Here is a 27,037-nt window from a genome sequence, read left to right as displayed (position 1 = left end):
AAAGTTTAGTATGTTAATACATAATGTTAAATTGGGACCAAAGTTTTTGTTTCACAGTCCAATCCTAGCAGAACAACAACAAAAAAATCATAAAGAAAAGAATTACAAAAGCATAACCAACTGATTTAGTCACAGGTGTTCCCATAAAGAAACAAAAGATCACTCAGCACATACTGAAGCTGAATACACGTTAAAACCTAAGAGACAAGAGAGGTTTGAACTGTAACATAAAGTTGCCCATACACTTCACAGATGTTTAGATAAATATTCCATAAAGATTAGAACGAACATAATTTATTGTTACACTGCTGTGTTGTGTGCTTCTGGAAATGTCTGCACTGCAGGTTCGTTCTGTCACTTTGTTAACATCTTCTATAATACGACTAAAATTATGCTGTGAGTAACAGTAGCTGTGCTCAGAATATTCTACCTTAATCAAGTTCTGTAAGTTTGAATTCAAGCTGTGCTTTTGATTGAGGATTCTTATCAAAATCTCGATGGGGCTGGGGTGGAGAAAACAATGGCAAATGCACCGCTGCCCTGTAGAGGAGAAAGTATTTCTGTACATTCCAGTACTTCTGTTTTTATTTACTCCCCTGGGATGCCTACAGGCTCTTAATTTAACTTCAGAATTCCATGATAAGGGAGAAATCTGCTCCAAGGGAGAAAAGGAGGCCACGCAACAGTTGCTTCTTTGTTCCTACCCCACCTTCCCTTACACAATAGTGAATATTATTCATTTATGTGCTTTCCAGCTATGGCTGAAAGATGAAAATGCCTCCACAAAGAATTTATACTGTGTTTTGCTTGAATGTCAGTGCTAAATTTGTACAAAGAGCGAGTATTGTCTTTGCATTCCAGTGCTTGTTGGTGTGGGCAGTTGAGATGCATGCTCCCACTGGGCACAGCTCGCTTGAGAAAGGATGGACACAAGGAAGGCAGATGCAGAACTGTTTTTAAAAGGCTTTAAAACTTGACTGCAAGCAAATAAACCATACAGTCCCAGGAACTTCTCTACTTTAAGGTGCTTTTTGGGATAGTATCTTATTTAGCAAAGCCCTGTTTCCTTATCAGAGTTTGGAAGACTGCCAGAAGACATCATTCTTGTTCAGCTCTTCCTTGAACACCTCTGGGGTGTATCACTACTCTGACACTCTACAAAATTCAGCAAATTGCAGCTACTTAGGTTTTAAGTACAAATAAGATTATTTAGCCATCTCGATGTCCTCTGTGTACATACATATAAATAAATGACACCACAAGCCTTCCTTGATACAAGAAACCAAAAGGCATTGATTCAAAGCCTAAATAAATAATAGTTAGGAAAAAAAAAAAATTGTTTGTGGCACTTGTTCAACATCTTCAGCACTGAAACTCTCCTATGGAATAGATTCCCAAGATGTGTTTTCATGCATCAATATTATCATTGTGATAAATGGGAACAGAGACGCTTTGGCACTGAAGTCAGTGCTGATGTGACTTGGCTTTTGCCAAGAAGACAAAGCCTCTCTGTGCTTCCAGCTGAAATATGTAAGCCAGGACTCCAACATTAAATGTAGTCTTTTCTTTCTTAAAGAAATTACCTCTACCAAGCAAAAAAGTGTTAACTATCCATAATTCTGGACTGGTTGTGCAGACATTAAGTGCCTCAAATTAACTTAACTGAATGATAACAGAGATAAGACAGATGGCACTCTGTTCCCTCACATGATGGATTATGTAGGGATCTGCAGAGAAGCAGAGCAATCATGTTTACACAAAAGGATACAGCACACAACTCTGTACAACTTGCAGCCATGGTTTAGTCATCACTACTAAAAAGTGGGGTGGTTGGTTTGTTTTATTGCTAAGCAAGGGCGTACACACACCTCTGTATAGCCTAAGTTTTTGGTAATATTTTCTTGGCATTAAGAGCATTTAATATCTGATTTGTCATTGAGTAATGCAGTATATGGATAAAAGAGCAAGAGTTGAGCTAGCCAGTGAGACTGCAGAACATAGCATTGTCGGGAACAATTTGTGATATTTGCAGTTTAGAAAAGTGAGAATTTATCACAGCAACCACTTGTTGAATGTTCTAGTGACAGTCAGATTCATCTACTAAAGATGGAGATGTTCATATTTGTCGTAAGCATATTGTCATAAGCATGATTGACCCCAGTTTGTAACTATGAGAAACAAGAAGACCAGAATACCCAGCTTGATTAGTCCTAGTGCTCAAGTTGAGAAGCTTGCTGTAGCTGTGATACCGACATTGTAGAGCATTTTTCATCCAGTGGTCTAACACAGTGCACCAGCTCTTTAGGGAAGCCCAAGTACAAGCTGTGCTTCCAAGTCCAGAGCTGAGCAGTGCACTGACAGCCTGCAGGTGTCCCATGATCATTAAAGCACCATGCCCTAATGTAATGGCATAATGATACAGCTGGTCTGGGAAAGCTGCATGTAGTGACTCGTCCCAGCAAGCACCATAGGGAAGCAGATAGCACAGGCTCTCTAAGGTTACTGAAAAATTTGTGGCTAGCTGGCAAGTAGGAGCATTGCTGTTTGTAACAAATACAATTTGAGCAACAGTATTAAACAATACATTTAGCTAAAATGAGGCTTTTGGGAACAGTTTAAACGTTTTTGTAGTGTGTAAATTACACAAACACAAGAGTGCTTATTTTCATTGTACCCACTGCTATGTAATTGATAAAATGAGTTTTGGCTCTCTAGGAACAGTGAACAACATACAGTATCTATCATACTTATCAAAGAATGCCAATGAATCCTAGGAGAGAAAACAGTACAATATCCTTTCATCTATACCTTGATTTTCAAGTCAGAATGCATAAATGATTTTGTTACACAATTTCTGATATTAAGATGTTAAGTGCTTAAAATATGTCTTAACTGGACTTCCTTTGCACATCTGTCAGCCTGTCCCCTCGGCAATGCTATCAACTGACCTTAAAATATGCTCTTATGCAAGCAGGCTGAGAACCTGGCCATCATTCTTTTTCCACCATACCTTTCCAAGTCTGTCCCACAGTTACTGCCCAACCACCTAGCCATCATCTTGAATTTAGTGCTTTCATCCAGCTCAGTTTTGCAAATATTTAAAAACAACACAAAAGCAGGCTCATGTCTCTCTCTAAACAGCACAGCATACAAATGCACATAACGCACCGTATAAAATGCTCATAGAAATTCCACTTGATAATGTTTCTAAAGGCAACTGGATTTCTAATACTCCTTGTCACAACCCAGAAATAGCTCCTTGTGTTTCTCAGATCTATGGGGTTTTTTTGTTATTTTCAGATCAAAGCCAAGCATTAAGTTACACAACTGCAAGTACTGTCTCGCTGGCTAAGTCAACTCTTGCATTATCGTTGTTACACCTTCTTTTCAGTCCCACCCTTCCTCTTTAACTGTACTTTTTTTTTTCTGTGGCTGTGCAGTTCTTTATTCCTCAGAGCTCACCTTGCCAAAGCCCCGCCGGGGAACGTGTCTGTCACCTCCAAAGAATCTGCCCAGCGAGTCAAGTAGACCCGAGTCTCTGTGCCTTGGAGATCCATGTCGAGCATGGTCTGTAGTGCTTGCCGAAGCCATTTTTGATCCGTGCCGGAAAGAGGAGCGTTTTTGTGAAGCCATCAAATCCGAATTCTCTGAAGCTGCTGCACTGTCCTCTTGGATGGTCTGTAGCTCGTCTGACTCTGAGGGCCGATCTTTGAAGGTGTTGTCTTCTCTCCCTGGGGCATCTCGGGAAAAGAGGCGGATCAAGTGGGGGCGACCGGCCGTGTCAGCTGGGTGGGACTGGGGCCAGGCATTCTTCGGGTCCGCTGTGCCTTTGGAGTCTGTCACCGCTGGGCTCTTCGTGGAGGTCCCATTGTTCTGGTTCACATCTGCCTCTCCTGCAAACAACAAGGATGAGATATGAATACAGGCCTGTGAAAAACAGCCCGGGAACAATGCTGCTTTCTTTCCACTGCCTTGAGATGGCCATTTAATACAAAACCCGTAATATGTGCAGTTGCAACGCAACTATGTTCCCTAGCAGCCTGCAAGAACATTAAGCTATCTTGGAACTGAAACTGCAGTGATGTCCTCACACAAAATGTGCAGTAGCTCTAGGTGCTTTTTTGTTGGCTTTTTTTTTTTTTTTTTTTCAATTGCAAGTATTTGTAAATAGATTAATAACTTGTTAGAAGCATAACTGAAATAAAATAATTTTGTTTAGTTTATTAGAGACCCTGAGGCTTTCAGCTATAATGTCTGGACAGTCAGATTTCCATTGAAGACTGGAACTCTAAAGTATGCTTTTTGTATCCTCAACAGGGGAAAGTAGCAGGACTGAGCATTTCCCAGTGCATGTTGCCCCTCTGCGCTATCAGAGCTTCTCCACCTGATGGTTCTGTCCTCACTTTTAATTTCTCACTTTGACTCCTTTAACAATGAAGCAGTTCCATTAAAATCATGAACAAAAGCAAAATGTGATGTGAGAGATTTCTTCTTAAATTATCATCTCTTCAAACAAGTAAAGAATACTCAACTGCTTTGCCTCTCAGGACACTTTTTCTTCATATGATGCCTTGGCTATCTGATGCTGAAGGCCATGAGCAAAGCTGTCCCAATTGCACTTACTATTTATGAGAAGTGATAAAAAGGATCGTCATAACCCACTGAGCATTTGTCCAAGAGAGGCTCCAAAACAAATCTCCTTGATGTCTGTCAACATTTGCTGCCTTCTCTACAGTTGGGTTCTAATGCATGCATTGGATTATCTGCAAAAAAAATCAGTTACAGAAGACACAGCCCTTCACACATGCTCTATGTTGACAGAAAACTGAATTTTTTTGTTTGCTTGTCTTCCTCTGTTGTAGACTAAAAAATGTAGATGCATACTGCATCTAATGTGCCTTTGCAGGAATACAAAACCAAACCAAATTTATTGGTAGATTACTGCTTGAGAAGCAGCCTCAGAGCAAACACTTGTCACAAACACACCCCATGTCACAAATACCAAGTTTTTTTTGGAGTTAATGAAGCTTTAAATTTCAGAGAGAAGCTCTAGTTAGTCATGTTTTACTTTTATGGTCTTCTCATTACCTCATTAATTCTCCCTTTGCTTTGGCCTTTGCTGCCATGAGAGGGACAGAATCTGGCAAATACTGTTATGTTTCTTAAGTAGCCAGGGCTTCAGTACTTCAGAGCAATTTTGGACTTGATGTAGTTATTTCATACCACTTTTCCCACCCACAAGGCACTGAAGAAACCTCTTCTCAGGCTGAGAAGAATTCTGAAATAAATTTAAGGGTAACAACACAAGACAGAAATTACGATGTCTACAACAATATACCTAGTACTTACCAGGTGACAATTTGTTGTTATCAGTTAGTCTGCTGCAGTTTTGCACAGCTTCTCATATGAAAATATTTTGTGCAATTTTGATGTGCACCTTTGAAAACTACCCAGACTGTGTTAGGGAAACTTAGACTTTCCTTTGGTTAAAACACTTGGAAGTATTTCTCAGGAATATGCTTGTTTAACTACTGCTAATTTTAACTTAAGACCTCATCAGTGGAGAAGAGGAAGATATTTGCTGGCAACTTTGTGATTTTAGTTTTCCTGAGAAGATGTTTTTGGATTTCTTACCAGTAACTAAAACTCAACCATTTTTCCCTAATCAAATGAAAGATGAAGTAGCACACCAATATGTGACACTTGCTGAAACTGCAAGACATTTTAAATAGCAACCATAACACTGGATTCTATACCATAATACAAATCCATTCAAGGACAGAAAAAGAAAAATAAACAATAGAGCTATTGTATTTAATTAAATGCATTAACAAGACACCAGAGCATCTGCATACTAATATTTTTTACAACAGTTGTGCTTTGTGTCACTGAATACGTGTATTGGTAAGCGACAAAGAAGGGCATTTGTGCCATAAAAGTTGCTTCTGTGAGCTGTGAAGTATAAATCTTTCTGTATGCTCTATTTCAGTAATGAAAGCATACATTTAAGTAAGTTTTTTTCTAGATTTTGTTCACGTTTAAGTGTTCTTTAAGGTGTAAAAATACATAAATAAAAATATTTGAGCTAACTAAGTGAAGTCTTGAAGTGCATTTTGAGAGAGCAACCATCTTTAGGAGACCCAGAAATAATGGCACATGCAAACATTTGCTTATAGGTTCTGTTTGTTTCTCCCTGCAATATGAAGTTCTGCTTTGACAAGGCTGTATAAGACTATTAAACCGCACATTGTTGGTCTGAGTGGACAACCCATCTGTTTCCAAAATGAAGCAATATAGATTAATCAAAAAAAATCCAAACAGTCTGTTAATGAAACAAAATGAATGGAAGCTCCAAGGGTGCTTTCAGTGAACCAACATTAAAACTAACCTTCATTGTCTTTAATAGGAGTCAGGACACACCTTGCTATGCTCAAAACCGCCGTGCCTTAAAGCTCAACTTGGCAACAGTGATTTATCCCATCTCTTGACAATCAAAATAACATCCCTCAATAAGCCTCAGCCCTGTTTGAACAATTGCTTCTGTCAGAACCTGTTTTATACAAAGTGCAGATCACTAACTAGCTAGCAATATGACTAGAGGGAACAGCTTCAACTTGTGCCAGGGGAGGTTCAAGTTTCTTCTCAGAAAGAGTGGTGAGGCAGTGAAACAGGCTGCCCAGGGAGTTGGTGTAGTCACCTTCCCTGGAGGTGTTCATGGAAAGGGTAGATGTAGTATTTAGGGACATGGGTTAGTCAGCAATGTTGGTGGTAGGTAGATGATTGGACTACATGACCCTAGTTCCTAGTGGTCTTTTCCAATTTTAATGGTTCTACAATTCTACAAAAGAAAACCAGGCCAATTCAACATTTAATTTCCTTGGAAACAGAATTCAACTACATGGTGCTCAGCAGTCTCAAGTATCAAAGGCAAGTGTGGCAAACACTGTTGAACCAGTTAAATGTGGCTGAAGAAAGGAGTTATCTGGTCAAATTACTTGAAGCTGCAAAGCTTGATTTCTCTTCAGTTTCTATGCTGAGACACTGCAGACAAAAAAATGGCTCCCAGCCTAACTTTAAGGATCTGTGCAGAAGGCAGTATGCCATGAGACATTTTACTTCAAGAGCTAATTACTGGGTTTGTCTGATGCTTGTCAAATTGTTGAAAGTCAATTCTGAACAAATATTTGTCTGGAATAGATTGCACACAGTACACTAGTTTGAAAAACAGTTGGTCATAGCTCCAAACAAAACCAGAACAGATCTACTGCTGCATTATGTCTTTATAGAAATAGTTTCTCCATTTGCTACACTAGCAAAACCAATATAGAGAAATACCAGTGTGTATCATAACATAAATTCTCAGGAATTCAACTATTGTGGCTAGCTAAGAGACCACTTCCATTACAGGCCACTCTCTTCCTCTCCTCCTTACTTAAACTTATAACTTCTGAGGGAAACACTCCAACCAGAGATAAATGTTCTCTGTAGCTTCAGTACAATTTCACAGCATAAGATGAATATTTGTCTACATAGGAAACACAACTTTCCCTATAAGCTTGTCAAACTGTAAACCAAACCTCCACAAAAACAAGAAAACATCTACTAAGCACAACACTTTTGACTCTTCCCTCACTGCATACACTAGACATTACAGAGCACTCCTACCAGACAAGAATAAAAGGTGTTTCCATTCTACTGGTTGGCAAAGTGCACCTCTACCTACCTCACTCATACACAGCAGTTGAATAATGTTATCATGGGGCACAGTTTCACACACACACACAAAACCAAACAAACAAAAACAAACCACCAAATACAGAAAACAAAAGCAATACCTTAGTATTCAATATAGAGTAAGAAATGAAAAGGAAAAAACACCCAACACCCGGCCCAATACAGATTTTTAACTAGCTATGTTACCAGCAGTGCTGTATTTACTTCTATTGAACAAGATTAAGTAAAAGAGAAAGATTTATTCTGTACTACATCTTGGGATAATAAAGATCATTGGCTAAGCATGTAGAAAAGGATTTTCCTGTTATTAGTAGAAGTATGACAGAGTTTTAGAACTGACACTTAGATTGCATTCCTGTGGCCAGACAAATGAAACTTTCATTTGTAATTTCACAAGGTGAGGAGCCTGACAAACTTTGCCTTCCACAAACCCCTGATGATTTACAGAACAGTAGCTCCTGGTCAACCTACACAGGCAGCATTATGCTATCTTGGATCTACTGCCAGACTGAAAACTGATAGATCAAATACACTGATGGCTAGATTATTGCTAATATCTTGGCATAGTTGCTCCCTGACTGAAGAAACACCTCATTCTTCCAAGCCCTCCCTGGCCCTTTCCCACTGAAGCAGGGCTCTCACAGAGTAGAATCTGCCCTTGCAGCACAGCGTGCATGAAAACGCATAAAGTTTTTGCTGAGGAGAAGGGCAGTGTCAGCTCATATCCAATCATGGTAATACTTGTCTTCACAAACTTAGCAAGAGAAGTGTCTACATTATTTATCCTCACATTTTGAAGGAAATAAGTATTGCATTGCATCAGGTGGAATAGGAAGGGTAGAGGTTATACCCTCTTTTTGTGGGTTTCTTAGTATGAAATGGGAGAAAAAATCAGCTTGCATAAGAGAGTAACATTCAGCAGTTCTTCCAGTTGCAAATGACCACAGTATGAAAAAGTAAGTACAATTCCTCTCACTTCATTTCTGATGCTAACTTGAAATGCCTGACAATTCAGAAGTGGCTGTTTTACCTGGTAAGAGAACAGAAGACTGGTTACACGCACACAACTCTTTGTCAGTAAGTAGTATTGCCCAATTGTGTCAGTTCCTTTAAAAATACAGGACTGACCAGGGGAGATGACAAAAGCCTCCAATATCCTGTAAAAACAGGCTGTCTGTATGCAGCTGGATCTCATTTTGCTGCTCCTGGTCCACTAATACTAATTTCCAATTTGACATTTTGCTGCTTGGGGCACAACAAAGGACTTTCTGATTTTGAGTGCTGGGCCTCATCACTGCAGTGTTCATGCAAGCAGCAGCAGTTTGCAAGGGTTCCACGGAATCTGCTTAAAATAAAGATACTTACATGGCAGCAACCATTCCAAGACCACACTTATATGGAGACATACTATAAAATCACAAGCAACACAAGTAGTAAATTGTGTTGTTTAACAGCAAGGATCACTTGCCTTACCTGCTTTCCTAAGTTTGCCGCCTTCACTTCAGGGGCTCGAAGCTATAAATTTAGGTGATGAACACAGAGTAGAGGAGATCTCTGTAGTAAGCAGCTGAAACTGGTGCTGTGTTGTATTGTTGCTGTGATATCCCATTTGTAGGGTAATTTTTTTCACTGATTTTTTTCAACTTACGAGGAAAAACCAAGATAGAACAAATGACCAGATGGAAACACATAAGAATGTGTCATTCACCTGGAATGGTGACACTAATAACAATGCCTAATTCTTGCCTTGTGATTAAGCAAACAGTACATAACTTCTACAGCCCTTGCTGACAATTTTATGATTTAAGAGAACTGTTTCTATACAACAAATAAAAATACACTATGCATCCATTACAGCTCAGGTTCACCATTATGGATCCACTGAAGGCAACTAAGTCCTACAGTATCTCTGTGTAAAAACTAGCAATGCTGTGTCGGAGATTTTGGATATGCCATCACAAGGGGCCCACTTGTGGAAAAATCTTGTCTATCATCAGGCTTTTCCCTAACGAACACGTAACTCCTAGCATCTGCATGTCAGAGATGAGAAAACACTTGTAGTCTGTGCAGCAATAACCCAGCGTTGTAGTCAGTGCCCAGAGTCTGGCTATTAATAGGAAGCACATGTGGTTGCTGTGGGCAGAAATGTGTTGATACCCCACTGCGAGAGGCTGCTCTAGGAGCCAGGTTTTAGACTTGATGGAGAAAAAACAATATCATACTATCCTCAAACTTGTACAGCCGGTATTGCTTATACCTTCAAGTATCCTCTTACTATAGAAATTTAGCACTTCATCACACAGATGCTCAATTACAGCAGCAAAATGAGTTGTGGCAGCAGCTGAAATAGCTTTGTTCATTATGGACATATCAAAGGAAAAGCATCACAAAAAGACAGCACGCAATGTTTTTCAAATGGTGCTAGCAGTAGTTGCATAGCAACTATGTCTTCTTCCATTACTGATGATGCTGAAGCTTAAAATCAGAAATACAGCAGGTCTTTCTTCTCAAAATTACTCTAAGAGTCATGCACTACCTCCAGATTCAACACACAAGAAGTTAGCAGGGGGCAGGGAGGAAATTGTTATCTGTGGTTGCACTGAGTTTCATTTCCTCCTCTTCCCCTGTTCTAGTTGTTTTGTATATTACAGGATATATATTTCTGCAAAGCAGTGATGCATCATTGTATGAAATTACCAGTTAATCCCAACTTCTGAGCTCTTGTTTTCTGTACTGCCTTTACATTCAGTGCAGTTAGATGAAGAAAGCTAATGGCGTTGGAGCACATGTAACAAAAACAAAACTATTCTGGACCTTGTCATCTGCTTCCTGGCTGCATGAAGGTGGGTATGCTTATGAGCATGCTAAAATGAACAAATTTCACAAGAAAAAAAAAATAATAAAGCATTCCAAAAAGTTATAAATATATCCCATGGGAAAGTGTTTTTTTGATCAAGATTACAATTAACACCCGAGAGCCCTGATCTCTGCCTGTTTCCACCCTGCTGGTTCTCTCTGCCCCTGGCTGACAACGAGGAGTCAGGAGTCGGAGCGAAGCCCACACGGTGGCCTACCATTGTAGAGGAATGCAGCAGTGTAGGCCTGGCTTGCAGCCGCTCACTTTTGTTTTCCAGCAACTCTGGCATTGCCTCCATTTGCTGAGGATTACAAAGGAGAGTACAGAAAACAAAAAAGCCTGTGGTTGCAACCAGTGGGACTTGCTATGGCAGAAATTTGGAATCTATGAGAAGCATGTGGCAGCTCTCCATACAACCCGCAGAAGGTTTATTTTTAAAAGAAGAAAAAAACAAAACGAAACTTAAAAGAATTTTATCCACCCACCAGTTTCAAAGAGAAATGTCCCTTTGTTATTACTAGAACATACAGGTTTGGTTTAAGGATCATCGTCCACAGTGAAAAGAGCTGGAGCATCATTTGTAAGAAACCATTTTGTGTACTCAAAGGAAAAATGAAATCACCTGTCTGATCCATCAGCATGTTATCATAGAATGGTTTGGGTTGGACGGGACCTTTGAGACCATCTAGTCCCAGCAGCCTGCCATATCCTCACAATTTGTACAACTGACCAATATTAAATGAAGGATTGCTTGATTATTTGTTAGTCACCTTGAGTATGAATAAAGTTATGCTGCAAAACCTGTACATATAACTCCCGCAAAAGTGAGAGCCCAGCACAATGACTGGCACTTCAATCAGATTGCACAACAACTCATGCTATGGTTTGTATTTTCCACATCGGCCATGTTTTTTGTTTTTTTTGTTTTTTTTTCTGAGAAATAACCTGTTCCTGTTAGTATAACTGAATAACAGTATTAGAGTTCTTTCATAATACGACAGTGAACTCAGGGCAGTGACTGAGCCAGCTCGTTCAAAGGCTCAGAGCATGGTAAGCGGCATGCAAAACCAGCTGTGTAATATATGCAGTTAAAAGTCATCATGCAGCTGCTTCAAAACAGCACAACAGCACTTGGTTATTCAAAACTCTACTGGATTATCATTGTGGTTTTTTGTTTGTTTGTTTGTTTTAAACCAGGGTTATGTGCATATGAGACAAATTATATTTATGAAGTATACCATGCAGAATAAAGTACACTTGTAACTAGGTTAACCAAGTATGGTTTAAGAAACATGCTTTGATCATGACCACAGGAAAATCACCCACAGCATAAGCCTATAAAGCCTTCTTTAAATGAACTGCTTCTCAGTTCCAAGAAGTAGAACTGGTTATTGGTACTCAGTTTTTCATACAATGCCAAGTACTTGGTTACTGCAAATTACCTGCAGGATACTGCAATTAATATGCTTTAAATTTCCACACTCCAGGTGTGCAATGCTGTATCACTGCATTCCTCTCTTTTCACTATTAATTTGTTCTGAATTGAAGCTTTCACTAAAAAGTCCACTTGAACTCAGAGTCACTATCATTGTAGAATTTGCAGTGAGGGGAGTTACTTTCAGAAGAAAATTTTTAGAACATACAGTACAGGGCCATAAAAGACATTCAGATTACTATTTGCTAGTCAGTACACTATTTGCTAATATTTCTAAAAATATTTTAAATAACAGGATACAAATAAGTCTGCAGACCATTTAACATTCTCTTCACTTCAGCTGATAAAAAAAATACTCTACACTTTCTAAAACCCAAAAAGGGTCCAGAGAGACATTTAAAAGTTATGTGAACTGCAGTTCTCAATGGTTAGAACAATTGCACAGCTGTCAGACACTGCATTAATCCAGCATTATCGTCACTTTGGAATTAATTTTCCCCTGTAGTAAAAGGACTGAGGGTAAAAAGACAGCGGGTATTTTTTTTCAGCTGCGTAATCACCAGAATTGGACCAGCTATGTCCAATGCATGAACCTCTGGGAGGCAGAGGCCCAGAAGACCCACATCCTCCCACTCTGCCTATAACAGGAAAAGAAGCTCAAACCTTCATGGGGACAAAATCCACATAACCAGCTGCTTCCACATAGTGCGAGACATAAGTATATCTGTATCCTCTGAGGAAACGGAACCAGATCATGAGCCGCATCTACAGTTCAAGATGGTTGGGCTTCATGATCTTGAAAGTCTTTTCCAACCTAGATGATTCTGTAAGATGCTAACAGGGACATACAATCCACTTCCAACATGGAAACAGCACACAGCAGTCATCTGGAACTCCAGCTCTGCCTTTGCTATAGACAGTAACAAAAGCTCCTTGCATGGCTAGGATACTGAAAGCAGTGCTGGGAACTACAGCAGCCTTTGGTATGCTTACTCTAGACCCAAAACAGTAATCATAAACTCATCTTTGGTAATGTTATCTCAAGGGCCTGTCCGCAGGGAATGTCCCAGGCCCATGGCCAAGGGCTTTGGCCAGTCCAGTGCTCATATTGTACAGGACCAGTCACCGACAGGGCAGCCTGATTGCTTTTGTTCTTCTCAGCATGTGAGCTCATGGCTCACATGGCACTGAGCAGACAGAACTCCTCCCCCTGTGGCATCTCAGTTTACCTTCTGGATGAGAACTGACGGCCTGAGTTATCAGCTGGTGGAGGGGGCTTTGAAGGTGCTCAGGGAGATGGCAGAGCTGGTATCAGGCTCAAAGCAAACTCTGGAAACAAGTTTTTGCATAAGACAGGACCATTATGCCTTCTGAGTGGTTGTTTCTCTGGCCAAACTACCTTTACATTTTCATTCCACCTCAGGCTTCCCAAAAAGACTTACACTACAAATCAAAGGGTTCCTCCATCTCTAACCTCAATGAAAATGTGCTTCTCTCCCTTTCCTGACCTTTCTCACCTCCTGGCCTTTCACTGACTTGTTAGCTGAGAAGCAACTATCCTTGGCAGGGTAAGTGGAATAAGTCCCTTCAAACACCCTTGTCCTTAAAACTCTCTTCTGCAACAGCAAACATCTCTTCAGCCTTTGGGCCTGGGAAAAAGTGAGCCATGTCTCCAGCTCTGGATAATCAGTTAGTATAAAATTCAACACAGCTGCTTCCCCATCCCTAATCCCCCACACCCCTGTGCACAACTGCAGTCCTGCTTTCTGTAATTTCTCTGTCCAGCTCTCTCAGCAAGGAAACACCATTCTTCTTCACAGCCTGCTGCTCTCCTTCTCTACCTTGTCCCCTACAGGTGTCTGTCTGATGATTTCAGGTGAACATGAGATGGAAAAAGTGGTAGTTGGGGAGCTATCAAAGTGCAAGCCATTATACTATATTGCATGCAGTGAAGACTAAGAAAAGAAAATACTCAATTTTTATGGGTAACATCTTTCAAGTGTCTTATATATTCCCTGGGGAACAAGCCAATGGCTTTTTAAGTTAACAAGACAGTTTGGCATCTGCAGGACTCAAAACAGAAACAAAGATCAAATTAAAAAAAATAAGCATCATTGGTATTCCACTCACCTCTAACCATTAAATACTTCTGAGGGGATATAAATGAAACATGAAAAAGTTCTCCATCACATATTTAGTCAGCCATCTTCTGCTTTTTCCATGAGAGCTTTATAGATTTTGACTGCACCATTATTCCCGCAAATGCAATAAACTATGGAGTCATACCAGGCCAAACTCTTTGAATAAATATTTGAAACATTTTGTCATCAGCATAGTCAAATCTCAGCTACTGCTTAAAAGGGAAAAAAAAGTCATTCTGCTTAGAAGATCAGCAGCTAACTGCTCATTTAAAAAAATACAGTAAGTGCTTAGCCAATATATCATTTTAACATTTCAGATTTGGGGTTTTGGCTGCTTGGCATTTCCTCTGTACAGCTTATATAAGTTTTTACTCATGTTATGAAGATTCTTGAGGTTCACTAGTGAAACTATCACTCTAAACTAAAGAAAATAGGCCCAAATGCCAGGTTACTCAGAGGACAAGTTTGCCATGCCATATCTGAAGTTGCATGCCAAAATTCCCCACACTAAAGCACATTAGTGATGATGCTCCTGAGGCATAGGATCTCAAGGCTGTGTGAGGCTGCTCTCACAGTTTGAAAAGTTCCCTCATTGCAGGGAACTCAGCTCCTGGGGACTCTGCATCCTGCTGCAAAGGGAGGGAACAGATTTTTGCCACCATGCTCTGCCTTGCTTTTCAAAGCAGCTTTATATGGAGGCTGCATAATGGACAACATCAGTGCAGATCTAGGAATTGCTGCAGGATAAATATGTAAAGGTTATGAAAATATTCTAAGACAATCCATACAAGAGAAAAGAAGCACTTTGGATCATAACAGTGACAAATTATTCAGAGCCCTCCCAGCATTTTTTAATTTACTATAAAAATTTAAGATTTCCTAGTAACACAATTTGGTGTCCAATGAAATATTTTTCAGAAGCAAATTCATGTACCTGAAGAATTGATATCTGATCTGATTAAAATGTCTACCTGTCAGTCAAAAAGACTCTAGAAGGAAATCTTATCTTTGGAATTTATCTTGGGTTTACAGCAGGCAATATCTTCTTCATAACACCCTCAAGTGCAGTCTTAAAGCTAGAATAAAGAATACTTGAAACCAAGAAGGAAGTTTCAACAAATGCAGCAGTGAATACAAAGAACTAAAACAACCTGCACTGATTGAATTGGCACAGGATCTTACAGCAGAGAAATTACTCCACAGAAAATCTAAAATATCAGCAGAGAGATCCAAGTAGGATATTTGAAAGAAAGATATCAGAAAGGAAGAGATGAGCATTTGTTTTGATGACTAACAGGTTAAAGAGAAGGATGAACTCAAACCTTTATAGACAAATATAAATCACAGAACAGCTTAGGTTGGAAGGGCCCCCGAAGCCCACCCAGCCCCACCTCATGCCAACCCATGGGCAGGGCTGCCCCCACCAGCTCAGCTGCCCAGGGCCCCATCCAACCTGGCCTTGAGCACCTCCAGGGATGGGGCACCACAGCTTCTCTGTGAGCCTCACCACACTCTGAGCAAAGAACTGCACCCTTGCCATACTGCTGGAGGCATTAGTAGTCTTCTTCTGGGTCAAGCTCACTAATTTCACCAGCAAATTCATCTCTGAAACCTCTGCAGGCTGCAAAATCTACCTGCTCAATAGCAATCAGAGATGTCAATAGCTAATACGGGAATCTACGTTATCTAAGAACTGATAGTGTTGCTTCACAGCACATTTCACAAGCGTCTTTCCAGTCATATTCCTTCACTCTGCTAAGGGGACACTTCTGGATTGCCTTCTGACTGGAGCTCTTACCCAACCTAAAGTGTTACTGGCTTGGAACCACAGATTGAGCCTTTCAGGAAACTTCATGCATTCTGTACTGAAAAAAGAAACAACTCACTTCTCATCCATCCCAAAGGATGCAAAGGATGCAAAGAATGCAAAGAATGCAAGCGGCTGTGCTAATAGTGATCATACAGTGATGCCTTCACCACATCCTCATTTCATTTTACAACAAACCTTTCCTTCTAAGAAAAACATATTTCTATACTAGCTAGCAGAGGGGACAAAATTAGAGGTTTACATGATAGGCTGGCACCATCTGTGCAGCATGAAATCTCCAGTTTCCCAAAGGTATATTTACAGGGTGCTTTCTAGGCTGAGAGCAAATGTGCCCTGCCTACATCTCAGTTTAAAGTTATCTTGTTCACCATGTACTCTAGGCCAACTGGAGGCTGTGCAGCTTTGCAAAGGCTTGAGGCACAAGTAGCTCCATCTGAAGAGATCCTGGCAAAGAACTGAAGCTTAGCAAGGTGCTAACCTGGTATTCCCCTGCTGGCAAAGAAAGAATGTAGTCAAGCTCCAGTCCCACTACACACATAAAGTAGTCATGAGCATAGCACATGCACCTACTGCAGGTTCCTTCTTTATTTGGATCAATTTTCAGCACATCACATGAGCAGTTACTAACTCCTCTACATTATTTTCCTGGAAAATAGAAGGAAAACCAGGAGATGATCTTAGCACAGAAGCGTTCAGCTTTCATTACTTTCAAACCCTTAAGAGCAGCTTGGCACTTGTCCTTCATTAAAATTATTTGTAAATTTGATGCACGGCTAAAGTTTGCACCGTGAAATCTATCATTAAGAAGATATTTTTATGACGTGCTTTTTATATGCACATTCTGAAAACAAAAATTAAACTTTTCTAGTCCTCTCAACTTCCCATTAATTCTGCTTATTTCAAGGTCTGGATGGTAAACACTTTTAAAGATGTCTTCTGCTGTTGGCTCTGTCAATTAATCTCCTCCAAACTCCTGCATCTCTAGACATTTCCAAGTTGTTTTTTTTTTTGGCTTTTTTTTTTTGTTTTTTTTTTTGGTTTTTTTTTTTGGTGTTGCTTCATCTTTGACAGAAGCATTTTTTAGGGTCTTAGTCCTATCTTTTGTACCCCAGATGGCATATTATAGCAACAAATGCCCAGAGGTGCACTGTGGTTTGTATGTACATACTGTAACAAATTGAGGCATATTTAATACGGAGAAAAGCAGCAATAGCAGTAAAAAGAAATGATGGCAGCTTCAATTAGCGTTCGCATCAGTGCAGCCAGAAGCATCTATCACATGAAAACAAAATTTGTCATGGAATCACTGAATATATTCACAGAGAAACAGTTTGCTTAAATTAATACCACATTAAAAGAAAGAAATTAAATCCCTGGGAAAAAAAAAAAAGTCAACAACCCCCAAAAATAATCCACAGCTGAACTTCAGGAACTTCAGATTCTTAGCTGACATGGGCCCCAAAAGTATATCCATCAACTCTGTGGCACTGTTAGAATACCAGCTTCAATAAAAAAAACACCTAACTGTACACAACTCATCTCTTATCTAAAGAAATGCACCTGGTGTTCAGCTGGATTTTAGCTAAGAGCCTTTAGATACAGTGTGTTCTCAGTCAGACAAAGAAATTCCAGGAAATGATTAGGAAATCCCACAGTTGAAGTAAGAAGTCCAGTAAGTGTGGAGATACAACAGAAGTTTATTTCTGCCCCTAAGCTAACAAGCTGGTGGAACAGCATTTTAGATATCTTCTTTAATATTTTAACATCTAACTTCAGCTATCTGGGGGGTCTTCAGAGACTCCATCCTAATCCATTATTAGAAACTTCATTATTTGCTTTTAAATACATTAATATTAAACATGTTATCTAGGCAGGGAGGCTGCATGAGACATATTTTCTATACAGTAACAAATCCCTAACAAAAAGTTATAAATAACAAGGGCTTTTTTTATTATTATTAATTAAAAACAAAAAACAAAACTGAAAACAAGCACTTTTTTCCCTGCTGAACACTTGTGAGCTGTACCATAGTCCTAAATGTGACTCAATGCTATACGAAGAACAATGGTGACAAACTGTATAAAACCGCAGCAGTGATCGATGGTACTTTGCACAATATCTGCTTTTCAGTAGCAGCATTCTAAGAGTGAAAAACTGCTTGCACAGTACTGAGCCTTGTACCAGTTCGTGGGAGTTACTGCTATTAAAGAAAAAAAAAAAAGAAAAAGAAAAAGAAAAAAAAAGAATGCACGAACTTTCTACACGCTCAAATAGCAAAATAAAGGCACTTCTTGTGTCCTGAATGAAGCACTCCACTAAAAGCAGTATCAATTCTGAGGACTAAAAAGCATGGTGTGAGAAAGCCACGCACCTAAAATATTGAAACAGGCAAGAAATGTTATGAACACATTTTTCCAAGTGTAAATTTGGATTGATGATCAATAAAGATGAAAACAAGCCCTTCGGGAATAACTTACAGAGCTATTCACTTGGTCCCACCAGGAGGAAGATAACAGGGCAGTGCATATACACAAAAAAAACACATCCCTTGTTACCTTAAAAGCAGATGCAAGCATCCTCCCCTCTTGCTCTGCTCATGCCCCAGGCCAGCACAGGTCCTGGCACAGACCTCAGCGCAGTGCTGATGCTGGCTGGGGGCTTGGTGCTGCATTGACTGGGTGTTCACAGCCACCAGCTGACCTGTGCCTGCCTGCAAACCACTGAGCAGTCAGTACTTCTAAGCAATAGCCTGTTTTCACCCATGGGACAGTAGACACGAGTGCCTGTCTGCAAGTCATCATGCTTTTCTGAAACTAAAAGACAAAAACTCTGCCTCAATTTTCTCAGCAGGAAGTTTTCGTTTTTCTGCCTCATATGAAACTGTGCAGACAACTCATGAATGATATAAAATGATCCACAGACAGAAAATAGCTGTGTTTTCTCTGAAAATAAAAGGTCATCTATTTTCCAGGTAAAAGTGGGTACAGTACTGCATCCTATCTCTGTGTGTCCTTTGGAAATATATAAATAACACAATCTCTTTATAAAGCCCCTGCAATTTGGTTCAATTTTCAGTTTTAGGATGCAATCAACTGTAGAGAATTACAGAATCACAGAATGTTTTGGGTTGGAAAGGCTCTCAAAGCCCACCCAGCCCCACCCCATGCCATGGGCAGGGCTGCCCCCCCACCAGCTCAGCTGTCCAGGACCCCATCCAACCTGGCCTTGAGCACCTCCAGGCACCACAGCTTCTCTGGGCAGCCTGTGCACCACAGCAGGCTCTGCAACCCCATTCCCCCACACATGGGGGAATCTGCCAGTGCTTGAGGTCAGCTCTGCTATGGGGTGACTGTCACCTGGGGTCAGACTGCTGGGAAATAGCTCAGAACCCTGGAGGGCTGCCTGGCCTCATGACACAGTTTTGTGACACCCCCAGTTGCACTACAGCAACATCTGTGCCTCACATCTCATGAAGTTGAGACCTGCCTGGTGCCTAGCCTTGACATCAACCTTGGTCCTGCTCTGCTTGTAGGGGCACTGCTGGGCTGCCCTGCTGCTACCCTGTGTCCCATTACCCGCCTTGGGCAGGCCGCTTTTGCTGCTCTCTCACAGTCTGGAAGCAAGAAATGGGAATACAGTGGTTTTGAAGTCCTCTTTTATTACCTTTGGCTTCAAATGCTAAGGAAAGAAAACTAATTGGTATCCAATCTGATAAACGCAAGAATAAAAGATTTTCAAACTGCAATTTTGATTTACGCAGAATTGCTTTCAGTAGATGAGTTACTTAAATGCATAAATAAAATGAGACCCTTAGAAGAGGGGTTGAACCCTACAGATATTCCCTCCAGCAGCAGCAATGAATCCCACTAGAAACAGTACTACTTGAGAAACGAAAGCAATCACATAGCAATTAACAAACCAAGACATTTTTTCATTCAAAATGAAAGTAGTTCAGAATCAGGGCAAAAACTTGCAATTGCAAAAGCCTAGAGTTCTGACTCCTTGCCTTTCAGAAAGTGTAATTGAGAGGCACTTAATGAAACAAATTCCCTCCACCCTACCCACACCTCTTCTTGACAACTCTTTTTAAGAATAGGCCCATCAAGCAACAAAGAAATCAGAAGAGACCAAATATTTGGAACAGAAGAACATCCACTCCATTTCTGAATTTAAAATTTTCTATTCTGACAAGGAAAATATTTTCTCTGCTCCTAAAAGGAATAAAATTAATGCCTCTATTCTTTGCAGGAGGCTGACACAAGTTGATTGAAATCAGTAATTGTCAGATTATCCTGCACTTGTACTGATGGTACAAACAGTGTGTTGTGCTGCATAAAGAAAATGAGAAGATGCAGGATAACGTGACTTGTATGTTATCTTGGCATTTATTCCAATATAAAATTAATTTGTGATTTGCTACAGTTTGACAAGATGATTACAATTTGATGTCACGCTGGTTACATGTTTTTCTCTTTGGTGACAGGTTTGCCACACTTCATAAAAGACTTCAAACATTCTAAACACGATAAAAGTGAACTGGAAAAGAAGCCAACATCTCACTATGCACTGGCTATGCTGTCCTTTGAAGCAGTAAGGGGCAGACTGAGTGCTAAGCATCACCTCCACTATCATCAGCCAGAAGGAAGACTGCTTAACCCTTAGCCACTGTTGTGCTTGTGCTGCAGTATAGATCTGTTACTTTACTTGAAGACTATTCTCAACGTACCCAAGCCATTACAGTCTACATATTCTAGTGGTGGGATGTTAGACATCACCCCCATTCACAGGCTCTGTAAAAGGACTAGAGAGATATATAAATACTACCACAAATCTCAACTATTCTATGAAGAACAAAAAAGACACATCTATACAGCACTGACAGTATGGACTGATAAACAACTGAGACATTGTGCACAACAGAACTACTCAATTTTGCACCTAGGAACCTTGTCATCACTAACGTGCATGCACATATACACAGATCCAGTGTAGTTAGTAATTGCTAGCCTACCTCCTGCCTGGATAAAGGCAATTTCCTTAGCAGACAAACTCTAAGCAAATGCATAACTGTCAGCTAAAGGTAAGGGATGGATGGGCTCCAGTACAGCATGGCCCTGATCAGTAAATATGCCAGGTTACCTTCTGCCAATGAAGCTTTTCTAACAGTAAAAAAGCATGAGCATTAATAACTCAGGAATACCAGCAGCAGAGGGTTTAGCTAGCTAGCTCAAATACGTCTTGAATGGTAGCCAGAGAACAATTCAAAAAACAGTGTTAAAGAGTCAATGATAGGAAAAAAGGAAATTTTTTGAAGAGTCTGCCTTTTCACATTTTATAACACCATCTGAAAAAGAGCAAGAAGCTCTGCTTTTGAAAAAATGAATACCATTGCACTTGAATGCTGACTGGAGAGATGCCAGTGATGCCAGTGATACCAGAGAAACAGTTACAGCAATGTTTTTCCCTCCTCTACAGAAAGACTGTTTGCATTACATGATCTGTGAAGTCTTAAAAACAACAACAAAAAAATGAAGTGAATCTTTTCTACCTCTGACCAAGCATACAATGTGCCTAGGATGATGTGCTTTACCCACCTGACAGTACCATGCTTCAGAACGGAGTAGATCCATGCCTGGGAATCATCCGTAGTATTTTCCAAGCTTTGCCTTTGATGCATCCACCACACAAACTGTTAACTGCTAAAGGATAGTCACTGTTGCAAACCTCCAAAAAATTAGGAACAGCCTTACCCAGATTCCCAGTGATTTCACTATGGAAAAACAGTGTATCCTGTTTGCTTATATTTGATGGAGTCAGATTATATAGCTGTGCTGATATGGCATGGAGCAGGAGACAAGCTCTTAAGTTGTGCCAACAGCCTGAACATCAGGGTTTGTGTGACATAGAAACAGGGACATGCATGCTGAAGTGGAGAAGGAAGGGGCTGTATGCACATGAACGTAAGAAGAAGGCAGCCAGCAGACTCAAGAAAAATGTCCTTGGGATCTTGTAGACTAGAGGGATCCTTTGCATCTGGTTATTCCTCCACTTCAACATAAGAGAAAAATGCTTCTTTGTTTTTAGTGGTGCATATATAAAATAAATCACTCACTGAGACAGAATTTTCAAGTGCAGAAATAAATCTTTAGATTCCAGGATCAGTTATGTGCTTCATCAGCCAACTTTCTTAACCCACTTCAGATGGGAACACTCTGGCATTGTGTCTGTCAGGAGCAAGCAGCCAAGCAGGACTGAGCCAAGTACTCAGAGCTTTCCACCCATGGTCACAGACAGTGCAAGAAACACATGTTGTGATTTCAGACCAAGCTCCAGCTGCAGAAGGAGGCGATGCCCCATTTACCTACCATCAGAAATGCACCTTCCACAACTTCACCATTCTTTTGCTTCCCGTCTTCCAGCCCCATGCCTCTTTGATCAGCATGCAGTACAATACATTCAATTTAAAAGTAGACGGCCTCCAAAAATGGAATTAAGCATTTTTCTAAAAATCGTGTGGTTATTGCCTTAAAATACCTCTCTGTTTGGAGAGGACTTGTGCTAACAAGTCAGCTAGCAAACTTTCAGCTTTGTCACTAGTATCCCACATTGTTTTGGCAGCAAATTCTAACGGCAATTAAAAGCAAACAAGCCAAATGTCTAATCACCTCACCCTGAAAATAGGCTCTTTGAAATGGAGTGTGTGAAGGAGCTGGCAGTAAAGCAACAGCTATTGACTTCTGCCGTCATCTACCCTAGCTAACTTAACCAGTCCTTCTAATGAGACTACAAAAAAAACCAGTAGTAGCGGAGCTGCAAATCAGTACTTAGCCAAGGGAAACTGGATGTTACAGACAGCTGCTGCTAGGAGTACAGGTGCTTTTAGCCACTTGGCTTGGCTGTCCCTGGCATTGTTCACACAAAACACCACGCAGCTAGAGGCACTATTATAGTCATACTGAAAACGTTAGCGCTGTCAGTATTTCACCTTTCAGGTTGAACAGTCATTTTGAACTCCAGCCCATCCAAAAAAAAAGTCCTGTACTAACTCTCAAATGCCTCAATTATTCTCTGAGTTCTGAGGCTATTGGCACGGTACTCATTACCAACACCTGCAGGATCCAGATTTTTATAGTCCTTCCCTTCCACTTACAATTTTGTTCTTTCAGACTGAGCTGTGAATGCGGAACTGCTTTCAGTTATTTCTGTAGAGCTCATCTCCCTGCTAGCATTCTTTGTTTACAACATTTATGGTTTAGGGCTTTTTTTTTTTTTTTTCAGATACTTCAAGAACATTAAAGAAAAAATTCATTTGACTATTTCAGAAAATCCACCCACAACATGGAAATTGCTTGCTTAACAATTTTGAAACTTTTTTTTAAATTTTATTTTGTACCAGTTTCGTATTTGAACAGACAGGGTAGTATGCTGTCATTTTATCATGCATTTTCATCTGTGCTATTCAAATTTCAAATCTGAAGCAAGATAATAGCACACAAGGCTCAAAAATACTTTAAGAAAAAGGAAAGGAGGTTAGCAGCAGTCTAGGCCATTTGTTTGTGCACTAAAGAAGTCTTGCAGAAGAATGCTAAGAAGACTGGCTGAGCTAACTGTCCTCCATAAGAATAAAATCAGCACAGATTTCTCCCTTGGGGTAACAGTTATAGAGCATTTTGTTGCCACCTAAAGACTCATTATTTGAGTTGTTCTCCTCTAACAGGAGAAAATAACATCGAGACAAGACAAACACATACAGCTTTACTCAGCAAGGAGCATAAAGGCACATCTTGTGGCAGGCTTTGCAGCATGCGATTGCTAAACCCAGCAACAGTAGTGCAAAACGTTCACTGCCACTAAAATGTTCCCAAGTCAAGAACTGATAATTCAGTGTCTAAGACACCTCTGCATAGGCCTGCAAGATGAACAAAGAGAGCTGATGGGGAAACAAACAAACAACGTATGAGAACAGAAGACAATGTATAAAGAATATCAAATCAAGCATCAAACTGATATGCACCCATTTCCAGACTCTGCACTCCAACAATGCAAAATCTAACAAACTCATTTCCTTGTAGCAAATGGCTCATAGCCAATCATCACTCTCTTTTATTACTAAACTATGCAAGACGCTGCTTTAATAAAACCTAGACTTCTATTTTCATCGGAATGAAAATAAAACAACATGGGGAAGTCACAGCAATTTCTTTTCCAAGAAGAAACGTTTAAATTCTGTACAGTAGAACCAAGCAAGTTCTTGTTAAATCAACCACCTCATTAGGGTGCAAGCTACAAACATCTCCATCTACACAGAGCTTGGTTTCAGACCAAAGAATCTGTAGGCATACATACATCAGCCTGATTTGGCTGGATTAATGAGCATAGGAGGATTCTGAATCAGAGCAGGACATAACGCTGGTCATACACAGATAACAGCTGAGAGTGGATTTTTCTGGACTAGTAAGAACACAAGGACTGAAGAAAAATGATACTTTTTAAAGTACTAATAGAGTAAAAGATTTTCTCAAATTAGCAACAACAAGACCACCTAATGAGGACAAGCTTCAGATATCTTTTAAAACTGAAATTCATTCTCTTTCCTAAAATGTGAACATAACCCTAAAGCGTTGATAAATAGCATGAACATGAAAGTAAAGAGAGATGCTTTCTGTTCTGAAGATGGTAAGTTGGAAACAACGATCTAATGAGCAGGGAGAAATGAAAAGAAAAAAAAAAGTAATTAACAAACACGAGGGATATTCACATTCACTTGTAGGCCACTCTTAATCCAGTTCACCCCTTTTTTCTCCCCATCACCCAGCATTCACTGCCAAGAGCCAAAGAATGGTCTATTACATGCTTAGGAGACAGATGGCAAGCCAGCACTGCTTTATTTTTCAGCTTTTCAGGCATGGCATGTATTGCTAAAACCATTTAATAAAAGTTCTGCGGGTAATCAAAAAACCTAAATACCTAATTATCTATGAGTAGCTATAGTGGCTCAGTCACAACAGGTTAAGAAGATCTGTGCACTATGATGTACAAGAGGTTTGTGGTTTCTGAAACGCACTTCAGAATGCAAATACTGAAGCAAATACAGCAAAATATCTTATGCTCCCACTGGCATAGTTTTACTGAAACAACTCTGATTCCCAAGCAATTACAAATAAGAGCACCCTGTCTGACAAGCAGATTAAAGGCACCAGATTAGATTTCAATTTCACTTGAGATTTGGATTTCTTTTATTTCTGGTAAAGCAATATTTGAAATAGTGGGAGGTATGACCAACTTGTAGCAGAACTTACCAACACTTGTACTTAGCATTTATTTTTAAAATTGGAAAGAAGATATGCATTCTCATTCTGTACATCCTAGGCTCAAAATCTGGTGAACAGCTCATAGATTTCACAGGCTTCTATCAGAAAACAATACAATTTGTTGGGATTTCTTTACAGAATATTTTAAAGAGTGCTTCATTCTAGAATAAGTCTCAAGTTTTGAGCAGAATTTGTTCCCTCAGCAAAACGTCACAGCAGCACTGAGCAGTGCTGTTAGCCCAAGTCACCTCAACAAAAATTCAAGTGCAGACCATTTGCTGGCATATGGCTTGCAGGATCTCAGAGACAGGATATATCCTACCAGCTTGTTCTCAATAAAGAAGGGCTTTTGCCTTTTTAAAAAATGTTGAAGTGTCTGAGAGCATAAGAAGCACACCACTAGTAGTACAGATTGTTTACACCTGGAGGTTTAAATTCCTGAATGTAAGGCAGGCAGGAAAAAAATTGATTGGAAGGAACAAGCAGCAGGCAGGTAATGCATTTGTAAAAAATCTATCTTAACATGTAAAAAATTTTAAACATGTATGCTGCAGCCTATTCCACTAATACTAGGGATACGAGAGCAGACGAGGTTGTATTCCCTGACTGCCAAACTAATTGGATTTGAGATCAGAACGGGAAGGTAATATATAAACTCTGACTTTTCTCCTCTGAAAGAAATTATGGCAACCAGCAATCCCATTGTGCTTTGTTGCTGCATAATTGTTAAAGAAATGCTTTCCAGTGCCCTGTGAGAGGGGGTACTATCTCGAAAGCTCAAAGGGATTGTTCATTTGATCACTAAGCATAGTGTTATTCTAAACATTCATGCACTCAGAGAATGCCTCTATTCTCATGTTCCCCTTGGAGTTGAGATCATCTGAGATATGCCAGCTATCAAACATAAAGGCTGAGGTAGAACTGCTGGCAGAACGGCTTAAGGAAAGGCTTCTTGTAGACCTGGAATCCATACTCTGCATTTTCTGATGACAGATGTGTTCACAGACCAGTGGGCTATCTTAGAAGGCATATGTGCACAAGCGAGTTCATCGTTATGTATTTCATGTTTGACAGTCTGTTCTTCAAGTCAGGTCTAGTGATGGATTATAGTGCTTTCTGAATTGTTTCATTAAATATATTGCTATTCACCAGTAATTTCAAAAAGTGTTTGCCACTTATTTATACATACACTACTGAAAAAAAAACAACCAACCGACACCTCTGATTTGTATCGCTTCAACACGAGTAGCACATAGGAAAGAATTCTAACCAGTACTACCATGTACTAAAGCCGACACAGAGCTGGCAGTTTATAGTTTATATCCAAGAGAGACAAAGATATTCTCCAAGCATTTTCACTGTGTACATTTTTACCATCTGAATTACACAAAACAGATACAACAATAAATTAAAAGGTGTATCTGCAGTGAGTGAAATGGACATAAACACAGCTTGACAAATTCCACCTAACAGCCCGAGTTCTCCTTTCTTTTTTTCCTTCTTCATCTGTGGAAAACAAGGCTTTCTAACATCATGCTTAATTTTCCTGCAAAAAATATTACCTTTACAATAAATGCACAATTGTACTTTCAGTAAGATCTGAAGGGCTCTGAAAAACTAGCTGCAAATACACTACAATTTTCAGAAAGACATGACCTCATGAAAACTTCTGCAGCCAATCATTTTTGGGATATTTCACTCACATGAAAAAGTCCTTATTTATCTTATTTT

General features: G+C 39.9%; 1 protein-coding gene across 5 annotated transcripts in view; it reads right to left on the bottom strand.

Annotated features, from left to right (window-relative positions):
- MBP (myelin basic protein) overlaps nucleotides 1-27,037 on the bottom strand; it is a 105,264-nt gene that overhangs the window by 13,614 nt on the left and 64,613 nt on the right. For 3 of the 5 annotated variants that reach the window (XM_052703763.1, XM_052703766.1, XM_052703765.1), the window contains exon 4: nucleotides 3,463-3,893. In XM_052703763.1, coding sequence (XP_052559723.1) covers nucleotides 3,463-3,893 — 431 coding nt within the window. Of the gene's footprint in view, nucleotides 1-3,462; nucleotides 3,894-4,532; nucleotides 4,579-14,156; nucleotides 14,182-27,037 lie in introns of those variants that run through there. The other 2 variants (XM_052703768.1, XM_052703767.1) reach the window with 2 other exon arrangements.

This window comes from Tympanuchus pallidicinctus, unplaced genomic scaffold, assembly GCF_026119805.1.
Source record: "Tympanuchus pallidicinctus isolate F22 unplaced genomic scaffold, pur_lepc_1.0 scaffold5, whole genome shotgun sequence".
Lineage (NCBI taxonomy): Eukaryota > Metazoa > Chordata > Aves > Galliformes > Phasianidae > Tympanuchus > Tympanuchus pallidicinctus.
The sequence above is the reverse complement of the archived record's forward strand: the minus strand, read 5'-3'. Positions and strand labels throughout refer to the sequence as shown.